Source organism: Asterias rubens, chromosome 18, assembly GCF_902459465.1.
Source record: "Asterias rubens chromosome 18, eAstRub1.3, whole genome shotgun sequence".
NCBI lineage: Eukaryota > Metazoa > Echinodermata > Asteroidea > Forcipulatida > Asteriidae > Asterias > Asterias rubens.
The window spans coordinates 1,160,072-1,176,477 of record NC_047079.1 but is presented as its reverse complement, the minus strand read 5'-3'; the positions used below and the strand labels follow the sequence as shown (position 1 = coordinate 1,176,477).

Sequence of the window (16,406 nt, the reverse complement as noted above, 5' to 3'; positions counted from 1 at the left end):
TTTTGTTTTTACTTCATATTTGTAATAATACTGTAAAACTGTTATCGTTAACCTTTGATGAAATAAATACATGTACATTTATAATGAATACCGTATAAGTAGTATAATATAATTGGTTAATCTGAGATGTTTGATGTATTGTTATTGTGGTTATTAATTGATTTTTAATAAAATAAAAAAAATAATACAAAATAAAAAACGACTCAATTAAGTGAGTGTAAAGGACAACACCGAATCAGAGTACTGTTTCCGTCTTTCACGCGTTATATACTTGTATTCAGTATCTACTTTTAATGTATAAAAGAAGAGAATTTTGAAATAAGGGTACGGCCATTAGTTACGTACATTTAATGAGGGAGGGGGTGGGGATCTTTTATAGTGGTGGGGTCAATACGGATGGTGGGTCAATAAACCGGGTGTTTGAAAAAGGGAAGGGGGACTTTATTTAAATTGGGTGGAACGCGCAAGTTGGTGGCGCTTTTGTTATCTTTGGGGTTTGATAAACGAGGTTGTTTGGGGATCAAATTGGGGGCGCCCTTTGTTCCGTTTGTAAAGAGGGTTATTGGTATTAAAAGTAAAAGCTGAAAAGTCGTTGGGGGTAACAGGCTGGAAACATTAGATAAGTATAATTAGTGAAGGGCGGAGTGGGGTGGGATCTAGGATCTTTGATATGGTTGGGGTCATCAGGGATGGTGGGTCATAATGATCAGAAACCGGGTGTTTGGTGTGGGTATATTGGGGTGAAACACATCAGTTGGTGGCGCTCTTTGTTACCATTGGGTCTGAAGATAAACGAATTTTGGAGCCGAGTTGGGGGCGCCCTTTGGCCCGCTTTAGTCAAAAACTAAAAAGATGTGGTTTGAGTGTGTCTTGGGTGGTACGCTTTTCATCCAGAAATGGTTGCAATTATAAAAGAGGGTTGTGTCGATAAGGGTTTTTTCATTTTATGAAATGAGTTCCATTCTTAAACACCCGTTCACTTGCGTCATCGCGGGTCCTACCGGATCAGGAAAAACACAGTTTGTGTCGCAGCTATTGAACCCATCGGGCGGCGATGTCATTCAACCGTCTCCGCAAAATATTGTGTGGTGTTATGGGGCTTATCAGGATGCTTATGATCGGTTGTCCAACACCGTCCCCGACATTCGTTTTGTGGAGGGATATCCCGACGACCTTCTCTCCTCCTTGGACAGAACGAAGAGAAACCTGGTTGTGATCGACGACCTCATGTCAGAATCTGGTAATAACAAAAAGATTTCCGAACTTTTTACCAAGGGGAGTCATCATCACAATCTGTCGGTTATACTCATACTGCAAAATCTGTTTTACCGGGGTAAAGAAATGCGCACAATCAGTCTGAACGCGCATTATATGGTGCTCTTTAAAAACCCAAGAGATGCTTCACAGATCACGCACTTGGCACGACAGATGTATCCGAACAAACCAAAATTCATGGTCGAGGCCTATCACGACGCAACGAGTTCCCCCTACTCTCATCTCTTTGTGGATTTGAAACCGGACACCGAGGAACACATGCGCCTCAGATCTAACATCTTTCAGGGTGAATACCCCACGGTTTACGTTCCGAAAGTATAAAATAAAACTACTCCCGCGTTGCGGTTTCATTTGTAAAGATGTCTCGTCGCGTGCACAAGCACGCTCCCTACCTCCACGTTTTGGCAAAGGGTTCAACAAAACAGCGCCAGGGAGTGATTGACGGAGCTGGCAAAGACCTAATAACCTGTCTCTGTGAGTGCGCCCTCAACGTTTTGAACGGTAACGTTTCCCTAACACCCGCCGATAGAACCAAACTGAGAAGACACAAGCAAAAACTGAGAGCGCTGACCAACGGGAGGACAAGCCTTCGGAAGAAGAAAACAGCTTTGAAACAGAAGGGGGGTTTCCTTGGTGCGTTGCTGACACCGGTGTTGACCGCTCTGGGTGGACTGCTTTTTAAGTAAGCGTTATGGAGCATACAAAGAAAATGGTACTCGTACCGCAAGACACTCTCGCCAGAATGCAGGCGTCTAGACGCATGGAGCAAACACCTATCACCTGCGTCGTGCATGGTTTGGACACCGATCTGAGAAAGTTGCTCGACAGACAGGATCTATCTGAAGGAGATAAAATTAAGCTGTATCAACAGACACTACAGCGGTATATTGCGCTGAACAAACAGAGGACGGCTCCCATGTCTATGACCCTCAAAAACGAACAAACCACCAATTCGGATGGTCCTCCAAAGTTGGATAAGGAACAACCGATTGATGCTACTGAGACGAAGTCGATCGACACAAAACCCTTACTCAAAGTGGGCTTGAAAGAAGAGCTGAGCGACGACGAGGAAGATAAATTTGAAGGGCTATCCAAATTGTTTGCGTCTGCATCCCATCTCCCAGCCAAAAAGCAGAAACTCTCTCCACCTGTCAAGAAGAGGAAAAGTAAGCGACTTTATTCGACCAGGAAGCAAAAGTGGACGGCGTTATAAATCATGCACCGTACCTCAAATCCTTCATTAGAAGACCGACTTTCGCAATGGAGTGTTGTCCTCCCAAACCAGAGTGCACACCGCCAAATATACTGAAAAGACTCCGCTGTCTGTGGGTGTGTTGCAACAGCACACTCGTCATTGAAGATTCCAATTTCGTCGATGGAGGAGTACCTAAAGAAGGTGTATTACGACACAAACCATCCTTCTGGTTTCGGTGGTGTGAATGCTGCCTACCGCGCGGTTAAAAAGACGGAGTGGACATCAGCAGGAAACAGATCGTTAGATGGCTGCGCCAACAACCTACATACACGCTACATAAACCAATCCGGAGGCGTTTCAAACGGAATCGGGTCATCGTGGGTGGTATCGATCATCAATGGCAAGCCGATTTGGTAGACGTTGCCTCAATCTCTCGACAAAATGATGGTCTGAAGTTTTTACTGACGTGCATTGACATATTTTCCAAGTTCGCCTGGGTCGTCCCCCTTCGAGATAAAACGGGGACGTCGCTAATCAAGGCCTTTGAACAAATTTAAAAGATGGGCGTAAACCACGCGCGCTCCAGACTGATAAAGGTTTGGAGTATACAAACCAAAATTTCAGAGTTTCCTAACGAAAAATAAGATTGACTTCTTTACTACTCACAATGAAACAAAAGCCAGTATAGTGGAGAGGTTTAACAGAACTATCAAAACTAAAATGTGGAAGAACTTCACGGCTCAAAACAAGTACGCCTACGTAGCCTTTTTACCAAAAATGGTGTCCGCCTACAACCGCTCGTTTCACAGGAGCATAAAGAGAACACCTACGTCAGTCAGCCCTGCAAACTCCGAAGAGGTATGGCATACTCTGTACGGTATCCCAGATAGCAAAGATTCCATCGTCACCTCCTTCAAATTTAACCTTGGGGATACGGTTCGCATAAGTATGGCAGCGAGAACTTTCAGTAAGGGTTACCTCCCCAACTGGACCACCGAACTTTTTACCGTCAGCAATAGAACTCCACGGAATCCGCCGGTGTACAAATTGACAGATTACAATGGCGAAGAATTGAAGGGTACATTTTACAAACAAGAACTACAAAGAGTCGACAAGAATGACGAAATGTATGAAGTAGAGAAAGTGTTACGCACTAGAAAACGACGTGGTGCGCTGGAATACTTTGTAAAGTGGCTGGGATATCCAGACAAGTTCAACAGCTGGGTGAAAGGGCTAGTGGGTATATAGTACGTGGCTCACGGATCGCCGGCCAACATTTGACGTCCAAGAGAGGATCGAGATGGATTCGTTTTACGTGACGCTCCCAAGCAACAGCAGCGTGGATACCTACCCAGACAATGCTCTAAGTCATTACAGCGTGAATTTACCCACTGCTTTGTCGTTCGAAGGGGACTGGGAGGTGAGTCTAGCCGAGATTACTTACCCTCGCAGGTGGCTCAACATTGTAGAAGGTCACAACCACATCTACTGCAACGCTGAAGAGACAGGAGGAGGCATACATAATCACCACATTCCCGAGGGTTTGTACCAGACACCGGATGATTTAATAGCAAAGATAACACCCCCGATCGGCCATGGAGACAAAATACGCATCAAGTACAATAAATACCTTCAAAAGGTAATCGTGAGAACAGATGATGACGTTAATATTACTTTTGCCGAACGTATGGGTTACCTATTCGGTTTTAAAAAGGCTATGTCTATCACTGGTATAGAGAAAGCACCCCACGTCGTGGATATGAAGCAAATCCACAGCCTGTTCGTGTACACCGACATCATCGAGTACAACATCGTTGGGGACACGAGAGCACCTCTTCTACGTAATGTGAGTGTGGAAGGCGAATACGGTGATATTGTAACAAAGACGTATGATAGTCCGCATTACGTTCCTCTAAAACAGAGATTCATGAGCACAATCCACATAGATATAAGGGATGACGTGGGCCATTTCATCCCATTCATCGGTGGGAAGGTCATCGTGAAACTACACTTCAGAAAACGACGCTCCACGTATTTTAACTGATCAACACAACTGACAGCATGAGAAACCGCTTCGTATCCCACCCCGGACACTATGTGGAACATTACACGCGACAACTCGGGCGTGGCCACCCTGTCTTTCGTGGGGCTCTCACTCAGAAAGGTTTCGGACTTGGTAATATTTTGGGCGGGCTCTTCCGAACGGCCATGCCCCTGATCACTCAGGGGGCTAAGACATTGGGACGTCAAGCACTGCGCACAGGCTTGGGAATTGCACAGGATGCTATGGAAGGCAAGAATGTAAAGACAGCGGCGAGGTCAAGACTCAAACAGACTGGACGTCGTTTAACTAGGCGGGCTGTTCAAAATGTAGATTCCCGACTGACTCGACCTGCTAGACAAGGTATAAAACGAAAACACAATCGGAGAAGAGCCACTTCAACGTCTGGGAAGTGAACGAGACGATCACTCGATATCTTCGACTAGCCGCTCCGAGACTATAGTTCCACCATGGCCCTGCTACACGACCACTCCGAAGAGTGCACAAAGAGTGAACTCGATCTCTTTACTCTACCACCCACCCAGACAAGTATAGAAAAAGGCCAGTACGTTGAGTACCACCCCATCTCTAATCTTGCCGACGGAGGTCCCATCCAGTTTTATGTTCCCGGTTCGAGCGAGGAATACATCGATCCTTCCCAGACTCAACTCTACGTCAAGGTGAAGGTGACCAAGGGTGACGGCACCGATCTTAAAGACACAGATGTGGTCGGTCCCTGCAACCTGCTTTTACAGACCCTCTTCAGCCAAGTCGACGTGACCTTGAATGAGCGACTGATTTCTGCCTCCACTCCGACGTATCCGTACCGAGCCATGATCGAGACCCTTCTGACTTACGACAAAGGAGCCAAGGCATCGCAGTTGACGGCTTCAGGTTGGAGTAAGGATACCGCAGGCAAGATGGATAACGTCAACTGTACAGCTAGTGAAGCAGAGACAAATGCGGGCTTGAAGACTAGACGCAAGCGCATCCTAAACAGTCGAATCTTAGACCTGATTGGACCCATTCATGGAGATTTGTTCTGTCAGGACAAACACTTGATCAATGGAGTTGACCTGAAAGTCAAGCTGGTTCCTTTTGTCTCATGGCTTCCGGGGAAAACCCCACCTACAAAATTAAGATTATGGATGCATCGTTGTTTATTCGGCGAGTAACGGTCAGTTCTGCGGTGATGCTCGGACACATCAAAGCTCTGGAAAAAGGAACCGCCAAGTATCCCCTCCGACGCGTCGTCTGTAAAATGATGTCTGTACCCAGGGGAAACTTAACACTCACTCAGGATCACTTGTTCTTGGGTCAGCTACCCAATAGAATTGTGGTGGGTTGCGTGTCCAATGCGGCCTTCAACGGGTCATACTCCAAAAACCCCTACAACTTCCAGCATTTTAATGTTAATTACGTGTCGGTACATGTCAACGGCGAACAGATCCCCCACACCCCTCTGAAACCAGATTACGCCGCGGGAAGGAAAAACTGCGTCAGATCCTATCACACGCTGTTCTCCGGTATGGATAAAATGTACATGAATGAAGGCAACGACATCAGTCTGAGCGACTACCCAGACGGGTACACACCGTACGCTTTTGACCTGACCCCAGACTTGGCGTGCGGTGGACACTTCAGCTTGGTGAAGCATTGGAACCTTCGTCTGGACATGCACTTTGCCTCACCGCTCGAAGAAACCATCAACATCATCATCTATGCCGAGTTCAACAACATATTAGAGATTGATCAAGCTCGTAACATCATCTTCGACTACAACAGCTAGACGGAACGATCATGGATACCAACGAGATAACATTAATCTTAAAGAGAGACCGTATTACCCGCCAAGTCTTCAGGGGAGTGTTTGCGAGTGATAGAATACCGAAACATCACCTCCCGCATCCAAGCGCCATTGTTATCAACACGGATCCCTCAACTAAACCAGGACAGCACTGGGTTGTTGTTTACATCACCAGGGACGGTGTGGGAGAATACTTTGATTCTCACGGACAGCCCCCAAGCCTGTCGTTTATTACAACTTTTCTCAAAAAAAAACACTCGTCAGACTGTACATAATCGTACTAACTTACAGGGCCCACTGTCAGCTGTATGCGGTCAATATTCTCTGTTTTTCCTATTACACCGTTGTCGGAATATCCACATGGACACCATCGTTGGGTTTTTCTCAACCGATAAAGGGGGAAATGATGTAGCAGTAAACGATTTTTTCAGAAAAAAACTTTTCAAACTTTAACACAAAGGTGTACGACTTGTCCTTTGTTTCGCGACAAATTTCAAAGTCCTTGGCTTAAATGGTAGGAGGTGGATGGGAAGAGTCGTGTTTTCTATGTATGATAAGCGTATGAAGCATTTAATGTCGGGGGAGGAGGGGGGGGGATCTTTATAATTTTAAGTAATGTTAATAATCAGTAGGATGGTTTACTCAATAAAGTTTAGAAAGCCGATTTAATTAATTTTGTGTCTTTTTCCTTTATTTGTTGTTCGTTGTCTCTGTAGGACTCCCCCACCCCTTTCAAAGTTTGAATAATGTTTAACCCCAATCCCATTTCACGTTTACTTGTGACTATCATTGAGTAACAGGCCCTTTAGAAAACGCACACAATTATAACGTACGACGGACACAAATCATTTAGTTTCTTTAAAAGAAAAACAGCTTTAATGACAACAATTACATGTCTTACAACTCAAGTTACAATTTTAACATATGAAAGTAACAAACTATAGGAAAGGTGTACAATTAGTTACAGTGGGACGAATTAGAAACTTGTTCAGACGCGTTCGGGAATGGGATGTGACGTCATACAAATTACTCCACTACCTTGTCACACATCCGTTGAATTTAATCACTTAGGCGCCTTGTCAAAACGTCCAAGCCGTTCCATTCCGCGTGCATTCTGCGTGAGTCCGCGGATTTTTGTAACAAAAGAACCCGTAGCAACCGGGCATGTCCACGGCCACGACGGCTCATTTACATGTCAATAAACATGAATATTCCGGGGGCTCCGCGGAGCTACCGGTCGGCCATTGTAAGGTCCAGCTTATGAGCTGACCGGCGGAACCGCGGAGGAACGTAGGTGGTCAACAATGGTTTTACCTTTGCAGATTAAAAAGCAAAGTAAGGGTGGATGTGTAACTAAAATCCATTTCCTCCAATGTGTGACTTTTAAGACTTGGCTGGGCCTACATAACCAAAACATGAATTTTAAAAATGGTTGTCTTTATTCCCGGCTTCGACTGACAAAAGTTCCAGGCTACGTGCAAACTCCGTTCCAAGTGGGTCAGAGTATCCAGGGGACAATTTTAACTGTTCGTTCTTACTTTCCAAGCGGAAAACATTAGTTTCTTATTTATAAAATCCCAAGTCACCGTCACCAATGAACAAATATACACACCTGTGCGAGTGTGTCTCCATGTCAAAACAACCAGATAGTCTGGTTTGTCCAATGTCTGAGGGGGGAGGAAGCCACAGTTTCAGAGACCGGTGTTTCTATTGGCTGTTGAATTTCCATAAAGCGCGTAACGAATGTTTTCATTGGTCGATTTTGCCCTACTGCCAGAGCAGCATATTGTATTCAACATCATGGAAGAAAACGTTTAGTAGTCGCGGCGGGGGTGATTTCTTATTAATTTAGCATCGTTTTTCTTGCGGGAAAATATTGATTAATAATGTGAATGGTTTCAAGTTAAAAATCGATATTTTTGTATCAAGCATAAATGTTGCAAATTATGCTTCGCAAATTGGATCGCAACATTTGCGATGCACTTTTTACAATTGCATAGCAAATCATCAAAATTGCATCACAAATTGCGATGTGATACAGGCGAAATCGTTCCCTGATTATCACATGCACTGGATGGTGTAATTGTCTTGTCGGTGCGGCCTGTCCGCTTCCAGGAGGATGGTATTCGCGAGTAGAAAATGTATTGTTCTGGAAGAGCACGGCCGGTCCGCGTCCAAGCCGCTGATATTCGTGACCTTAAAATACAACTTGTTTATTCATGAACTTATTGTTATACTAACAATAGCGCCCGGCAAGGATAGCTCATTAACTTCGCCGCGCTTCAACGCACATGGCCGTTCTTCCGCGGACTGTCCGAGGTCCTTAGCAACGGCGGTATTTGCTGTCCAGTCCGCAGACTGTCAGCGGAGGAACGCCCGGGACGTTTTGACAAGGCGCCTTAATAAGTTAAGACATAAGCGCCTTCCTTCGTAATACATAACACCAAATACAATGATGACCCCGGTCTACTAAGACGGGATGGCACTAGAGACAAAGGGCGAGATAAATAAATTTGAATCTGCATACACGCATGTACACGAACACATTATAATCCTCGACCAACCCTTTTTATTCTTCCACGACGGCTTGCTTGTCAGACGTCGTGGAAATCAACCGCTTTGTTTTCACTTCGTGAAAATACAACCGAGACGTAGACGTCTCGGTTGTGCTGCGTGGTTTTGTGATGCGGCGCTTCGTGATTTTAAAAAAATCACTAACGCACCGCGAACTGAGTACAAACAATAACGGTTTGCACTCAGTTACACTGTCGTGAGACAACTACTGCGGTGTTTTTCAAACACCACTCAACATAATGCCACGCATAATGTTAACCCCCCTCCCCCACGTATCGGCCCTTCGGGCCAAACCCCTTACCGTTGCGTGGCTCGCCCTAATTACATTAGCCCACCTCCGCCAGGGTCGACACACCTCACTTCCAGTCCGGCAAAACAACATTGAAAACAAGCCATATTTGCTTGCCGGACTGCGATTAGGTGTGCGTTCCTTCAACATTACTACTGGCGGGGTCGTGGTCGTAGATGAAGGACCCGGCCTGCCTTCGGCCAAATTAACGCGGGGTCCAGTGGGAACGGGGCCTAAGATACTGTTGATTTTAGACAGACGCTTAAGACCTCGTACCACTCCCCTTGTCCATTGTTTTACTTATTGTTATGAACAAACAAATATCTGTAAATGCAGGAGAAGATTGTTGAATAAATAAATAGCATTGAAGAAGTCGAGGGCCCAGTAATTTAATAAATACTCAATGCATGTCAATGAGGGGCCAACCATTTATTAAGAACGTATACATTGAGGATCAACTATTTCGAATAGTGCTAAAAAAAACGCCAAGATATTTTGATTCGGTTATTACAATTTACAGTCCATCATTACGGAATCATCAAAACGTGTATGTAATAAGATTGTATGCACATTCAATTGTTAAGGATTTGTAACGCTGACACGCCATCCGCTATTTACGCGGGGAGGGGTGGGGGTAGGGAGGGGAGGGGAGGCGTTGGTGAATCCATTATGACGAATCAAGCCGTTAAATCACAGATTTAAACATCGTTGTTTTTTTCTGGAGGGCTTTCGTAACTATAGGTTTTTCGAGGTGATTTTTTTTAAACAAATCTTATTACAACTCCTCATACAATTATGTTAAAAAACCGTTACAGCAACACAAAGTGTAAAATTGACCGACATAGTATACCACTTTAGTAAAATGCAGAGTTAACCTCGGCACAATACTTTGAAGGAGTCCCATTTTTTGTAAAACTTCACAGTAGATTAATTGGTATTCAAAAATACAGATGTGAAGTTGATGTTATAGTACAAGTACCGATATAGAAAATGGCCATTTGAAATATGAAATTAAAGTTTAAGAACCGATAATTTATTTTCAAGGTTCAAAGGCCAAAGAATGAATGAAATGATAAGTTATTGCTATTCTATACTTTGATTTCAACATAATGGATTTAAGATGGTTAATTTGGATCTATATGCTGACTGCAGGAGGCAATGTGCTATCACAAAGTAAGTATGCATAAAGTGGTTCTCGCTTGAATAGAGTAGAGCCCCATTTGACTTTTCAACGGATCAAATTAATTTGAATATGATAGTGTATGCAGACTTAGTGATCTATTTATAGAATATGATGCCATTGTTTCACGCGAGATCTGGTTGTACGAGAGCTCTGTTGTTTTGCTTGTTGTTATCTCGTGAATAGAACCCGAGTTTTTGACGCAATGTGCCCTGTTCCATTGTCTTTTATTGATAGTTTAACGACGTACGAATACAACAAATATTACAGACGAATATTTGTTCTCGAAAAAACACAGAAGATGATAGTCGAGACAAAATACACCTTAATCTCATAACAAAATACCCGGTATATGTCTTTCGGTATTGCAATAAATATGCATGTATCACCGTCTTAATATATAACAATAAGGTTTAGAACTATAGGCCAATTAGATATCTGTATAGTGACCAAAAGGTCATTAAACGAAAATGAATACCCCCATAATCAACAAATGGATGTTTAATTTAGTAAATGAAAGTGTTTTTTTTTTCCAAAATTATTTTTTAAGAGCACTCTTGGTCAATTTATTCTATTTACTAGGAGCTTCAAAATATGCAAAAGTTAAATTTAGTATTAAACCCAAACAAATTGCACTAATGATCTTCGAGTTCTAAGAAGACGACACCAGGTAAAATCCATTGTACTCGATCATGTGCGCGCGCTCAGAACTGTCAAGTCATTGCAATCATGGTTTGACCTGTCACTTAAGGTACGGAGTCCCACAGGGGTCGGTATTGGGGCCCCTCCTGTTTAACATTTACATGCTACCCATTGGTCAAGTCATTCGCAATCATGGTTTGACCTGTCACTTCTACGCAGATGATACTGTCCTGTATGTATCAGCTTCACCAACATCAGATGGTGTAACAATGTGCACTTCACTTATTGAGAGATGTTGCACTGACATCAAACGTTGGATGAACTCAAACTACATGAAACTCAACACTAACAAGACCGAGCTGCTTGTTATAGGTACACCTGGACATTTAAATAAAGTTCCTGCCTTCAACGTAAACATTGGAGATGACTGTGTAGAAGTTTCAAAACAAATCAATGATCTAGGGGTTGTATTTGACCGTAACATGAACATGCAAACTCATATTCGTGAAGTAGCTCGTAATGCCATGTACCATCTACATAACATCAGTAAAATTAAACAATATCTGACTTACTCAGTTACTGAACAGGTTATTACATCTCTAGTTATGTCCAGGGTTGATTATTGTAATGCTCTGCTTGCAGGTCTTCCTCAATCTACGATTGCACCTCTACAACGTGTCCAAAATTGTGCAGCTAGAATTCTTACAGGTACTAGAAAATTTGATCATATTACCCCTGTTCTCATGAAATTGCACTGGCTTCCGGTATAAAGTATCGTATTATTTATAAAATTTGTCTGCTAGTTTTTAAATGTATAAACAGTCTAGCTCCACGCTATCTTTGTGAACTATTGCTTACGGTTAACTCAACTTCTCGTAGGACCACACGTTCATCCTCAGATAAAACTAGATTGCAACCTGTGAACACTAGATTATGTACTTACAGTGACAGAGCTTTCTCTGCAATAGCACCTCGTCTGTGGAACCAGCTAAATGTTTGTCTCAGGGAGGAAAACTCCCTCTGTAGCTTTAAATCTGGGCTTAAGACACATCTTTTTAGGGAAGCATTTTTAACTTAAAGCCATTGGACCCTTTCGGTAAACAGTATTGTCCAAGGCCCACACTTCGTGTATCACAACTTTTATATCAAATAACAAACTTGTGAAAATTTGGGCTTAATCGGTCATCGGAGTCGGGAGAAAATAACGGGAAAAACCCACCCTTGTATCCGCGCGTTTCGCCGTGTCATGACATGTGTTTGAAATAAATCCGTAATTCTCGTTAACGAGAATTGATACTGTTTTACTGTTTTCTCAAAAAGTAAAGCATTTCACGGAATAATATTTCAAGAGAAGTATTTCACCACTACCTTCCGTAAACCCTGTAAGTTATTTGTAAATCTGCGAACTTTTTATTTTTTGTCTGTACCGAAAGGGTCCAATGGCTTTAAAGTATTTTTCTATGTTCTTACTGCCCTGCCCTAAAATTGTTGTTGTTGTAAAGCGCCTGGGAGCATTTTTAATGGATTTGGCGCTATATAAATGTTTATTATTATTATTCATTATTATTAGCAAAGACAGCCAAGATTATAGTGTTTGCAAACAGTAAAACAAACAACCCAAAACATGACATCTGTTAACTTTTTTTACAACCGCTTAAATCAGACCGACTTTTTTCAGTAATATCACTTTTGAATCATACAGTTAAAAAACAAAAAACGCCAGGCCTAAATGAGAAACTGACTGGATACATTTTAGTTTAGTGTTTGATGAAAACAAATCACAAAAACAAATTACTTGGACATTTATGAACCTGCGATCTTTATATTAACGTAGCCCTGGTGTTTCCTTGCCTTGTCAATATACTTGTTCGCCGTGGCCAGAGACGTGGCCAGAGACCAGTGACCCGCTCTGTGAAAATGAGTAAAATTTCGCGCAATGCATTAGCGTGCAATGGACGGTTACATGTGGAAGGGGTCGTTGTGGAGAGGTTTTTATTTTGTAACAATGTTTTTTGTTCTACTTCTTTAGGATCTATATTTTCATTGTCAATATTCAGATAACTTAATTTTAGCCATGAAGCTATACAAAAAAACATGATTTTCTTAAGTGAACGTACTTTTGTTTCATGTGTGCCCCTTTTATTTCTACATAGCGCGAAGTATCGCTGATTTGTATTCCTCGCAGTTTTGTCGTTCGGTACAAATTGTTAGACCAACAGAGGGCGTTATTTATAATACTCGGATGTTATTGTGGGCTTATTTGTGTGTTCGACCCCCCCCCCCCACCATTTTGTAAATATTATTTCAAATATGACGTCAAGATCACATGGGGCTCCCCAAGGTGATCAACCATTTCCCTCCAATAGACCGTGTAAGTCTCACGATGATAAGGTCACCACTGAGCTTCCGGGCACCACAGAGCCATCAGCTGGGGGAGATTAACGTGCGTGCAATTGTAGTGTGATTTTGTTTCTGTCTGATCACTTTTTGTCAATCCCCAAAACATATTTATCGAATGATTACATTTACAGTTATCAATCACTAAAATCTGTAAACTTAAACAAATTAAAAGGAAGAGGTAATGCGCCACCATCCGGCTCGAAGTGTCCGATTGGTAAGCAAAGTGAATGTGTTGACTACACTAGCACACCGAAGTTAGTTTTGTTTAAATAAACATAAAATTTTCATCTTATTCGAGCAAAAAAATCAACCTAATTCTTTCTATGACACATCATTGCCCCCTGGGACCCAAACTCCCACGGCAGTTTCGCTTTTAATCATTGAACAGACATTGGTTACATTTTAAATAAAATTGTTACCTAAAAAAAAAAAAAGAGGTCAAATAACAAGAAAATACATTGTCAATATTAATGTATTTTGTCAGGCTAATTTGCAAGCACATAAAGCAACATAAGGCCAGTTGTGTATTGCTTAGTTCTACATTACACGAACGTTTTACTACTCAAGTCAAGCTTTTTTTTCAACAAACTGAGGATTTTAATTTGAAGACACCTTTTCTGGGGTACGTAACACCAAACAATAAGTTAATGGCTAAATTCTGTTGTTTTGAAGCATTTTCTAATGCCTTTCAAAATTCAACAAATAATTGTAAGCATAAAAACCTTACTTGGTAATGAGCAATGGAGAGATGTTATTAGTATAAAACATTGTGAGTAACGGCTCTCTCTGAAGAAAACTAGTTTTTGAGAAGAAGTGCTTTCTCGAATTGTTGGGGTCTCAAATTCAAGGCATCTGAAAGCACACAACTTGTGCGACAAGGGGTGTCTTCCCATTATTCTCTCGCAACTTCGACGGCCAATTGAGCTCAAAATAATGTTCACGGGTTTGTTAATTTAAGAATATGTTGAGATACACCAAGTGGAAAGACGTGACTAGTGCTCGAAAGTTTCCTAATGTGTCCTGCCTTTGCCCTTAAAGGGTAATTTTAAACTGATTTTCAATTGTATCCTTTGTTTTCTCAGAGTCTACTTCCGCACAAATGCTTTTGGGAAACAAGAATATTCAATGGAGCAAAACAAATTAAATGAACACATTGCGAACAAAATGCATTTACTATTTACAACTTTTGGATGAGATTGAAGTCTTTTTGATTGTTTAACACGTTACGCAGGATTCCGCTTTGGGCCGGTGTTTCATGGAAATCTGTTCCCTGAGATTCTGTCCCGATTTTGGGGAGGTGTGTCAGGAGATTATGTTCTCCCAAAATTCCCTCCCCCTTATACGGTAAACTTGTTACAAACTACTTGTGATAGCGCCTTCGTTTAAGTCACCCTCACTCAGCCCATGTTATAGTTTCCCAAACAGGGGAAAGAATCTCCGGCAGCAGTCCTGGAGAATTGCGCGTGGCCCTTGAGGTAGTTTCCTCCTCCACAGTGAGCGGTGACCATGGTGATTTTTTTTATTTCGAAAGCACCCTCTTTTGGTTCAATCTGCTTCAGACCGTAATGATATCAGAATTTCCGACGACAAATCAATAGCACTCCGGCTCTTCGTTAACTGCGGCCCCTACCAGCCTGGGGAACCTAGGAGGGACCAGTTCATTCCGTTTGTTTGCAGTTTTTTCGAAAGCAAAAAGAAAACATCATGTTCTGTCGCCAGTCAAATGAGCCGAGTTTTGTTCCTCCGACAACGGAGCCTACAATCCCGGCCAAAATGCTTGGATGTTGAATGTAACGCAGAAGACCGGCAGTCGGAACCAACATTGAAATGGGGCAGGGGGGCCCAAAAAGATATGGCAGGGATTGCAGTCTGGGTAACAACACCGCACACTGAACGGTCGTAGTAAATATAAGCAAAAGAGGGCGCTATTGTAATCTTCATCCCCTGGTTTCCAAGAAAACGGTGTTCGCAAGCACACACACAACCAACGTTCGGATCTGCACACATCACATCGTCAGTGTTGACAAATTTATACGAAGAGAGCGCTTTGAAAATATATTCCCAATTAAAATAACACCACAGAGCCACAGCGCCCTCTACGTATATTTTCTTACAGTTTGCCGTCTACATAGGGTGCGTTCGATTAGCTTCCCTTGGTCGGTGCTCACTCGGATAAGAGCTAATCGAACGATCACACTCGCCCTCTCGTGGTGACGGCATGCACCTCAGGTCACCCCAAGTGATCCACTCCACAAGCAGGGCACTGGGGCCTGACCCGGGTGAGCCCCTGGAATGACGTTAAGGCTATTCGAACGTACCGGGGGCAGACCGGGGTTGACCTATGGAAGCTATACAAACGCACCCATAGATTGTTGGTTGTGTACAGGGAGAGGCGACCGGGTTTATTAGCTGTTCCGACCAACCGTCGGAACAGGTATTGTTTTCGTCGAGATTTTTATTATTTTTATTATTATTATTATTATTCTTTGTTTCCGCCAAAACCCCATAGCATTTGCACACGCTCTTTATTTAAGTCTATTCTCCTAGACCATAAGTTCAAAAGAGTGAAATCATATACCAAATTGAACCTTAGAACATAAGCTTTACTCTAAATGTAAACAAAATTAAAAATCTTAATTAATTAACAACGTAATCTTCATTTGAACATAACTGGATGCAGTCGCTTCCATGTTATTGTTAAATATTCTCTTTGGTAAATGCCACACAGTATGTACCTATCATGAGTTGTGCCTTCTTGAGATGAGTCTACGCGTTTGAATAAAACTGGATGCAGTCACTTCCATGTTATTGTTAAACATTCTCTATGGTAAATGCCATACAGTATGTAACTATCATGAGTTGTGACTTCTTGAGAGGAAGTCTACTCATTCTGTTTTCCCACCATCGTTCAGAACCCATAACAATCTAACCGAGTTCCGGGCCCATATACTTTGCACGCGACAAAGTACGAAGGTTTAGGGATTTCGTTCAAACGAACGTGCG

The 16,406-nt window shown here is 42.5% G+C and overlaps 3 protein-coding genes across 3 annotated transcripts; all 3 read left to right on the top strand.

Moving 5' to 3' along the window:
• The first annotated feature begins 3,247 nt into the window (after positions 1–3,247).
• Positions 3,248–3,718, top strand: LOC117302552. Its single transcript, XM_033786526.1, has one exon. It carries the CDS (start codon positions 3,248–3,250, stop codon positions 3,716–3,718), a length of 471 nt encoding a protein of 156 aa, XP_033642417.1.
• A 1,263-nt stretch (positions 3,719–4,981) lies between these two features.
• LOC117302551 (uncharacterized protein F54H12.2-like) lies at positions 4,982–5,686 on the top strand. The gene has a single exon (XM_033786525.1). The coding sequence runs from the start codon at positions 4,982–4,984 to the stop codon at positions 5,684–5,686; it is 705 nt and encodes a 234-aa protein (XP_033642416.1).
• Positions 5,687–5,703: 17 nt separating this feature from the next.
• On the top strand, positions 5,704–6,300 carry LOC117302550 (uncharacterized protein F54H12.2-like). The gene has a single exon (XM_033786524.1). It carries the CDS (start codon positions 5,704–5,706, stop codon positions 6,298–6,300), a length of 597 nt encoding a protein of 198 aa, XP_033642415.1.
• Positions 6,301–16,406: the final 10,106 nt, after the last annotated feature.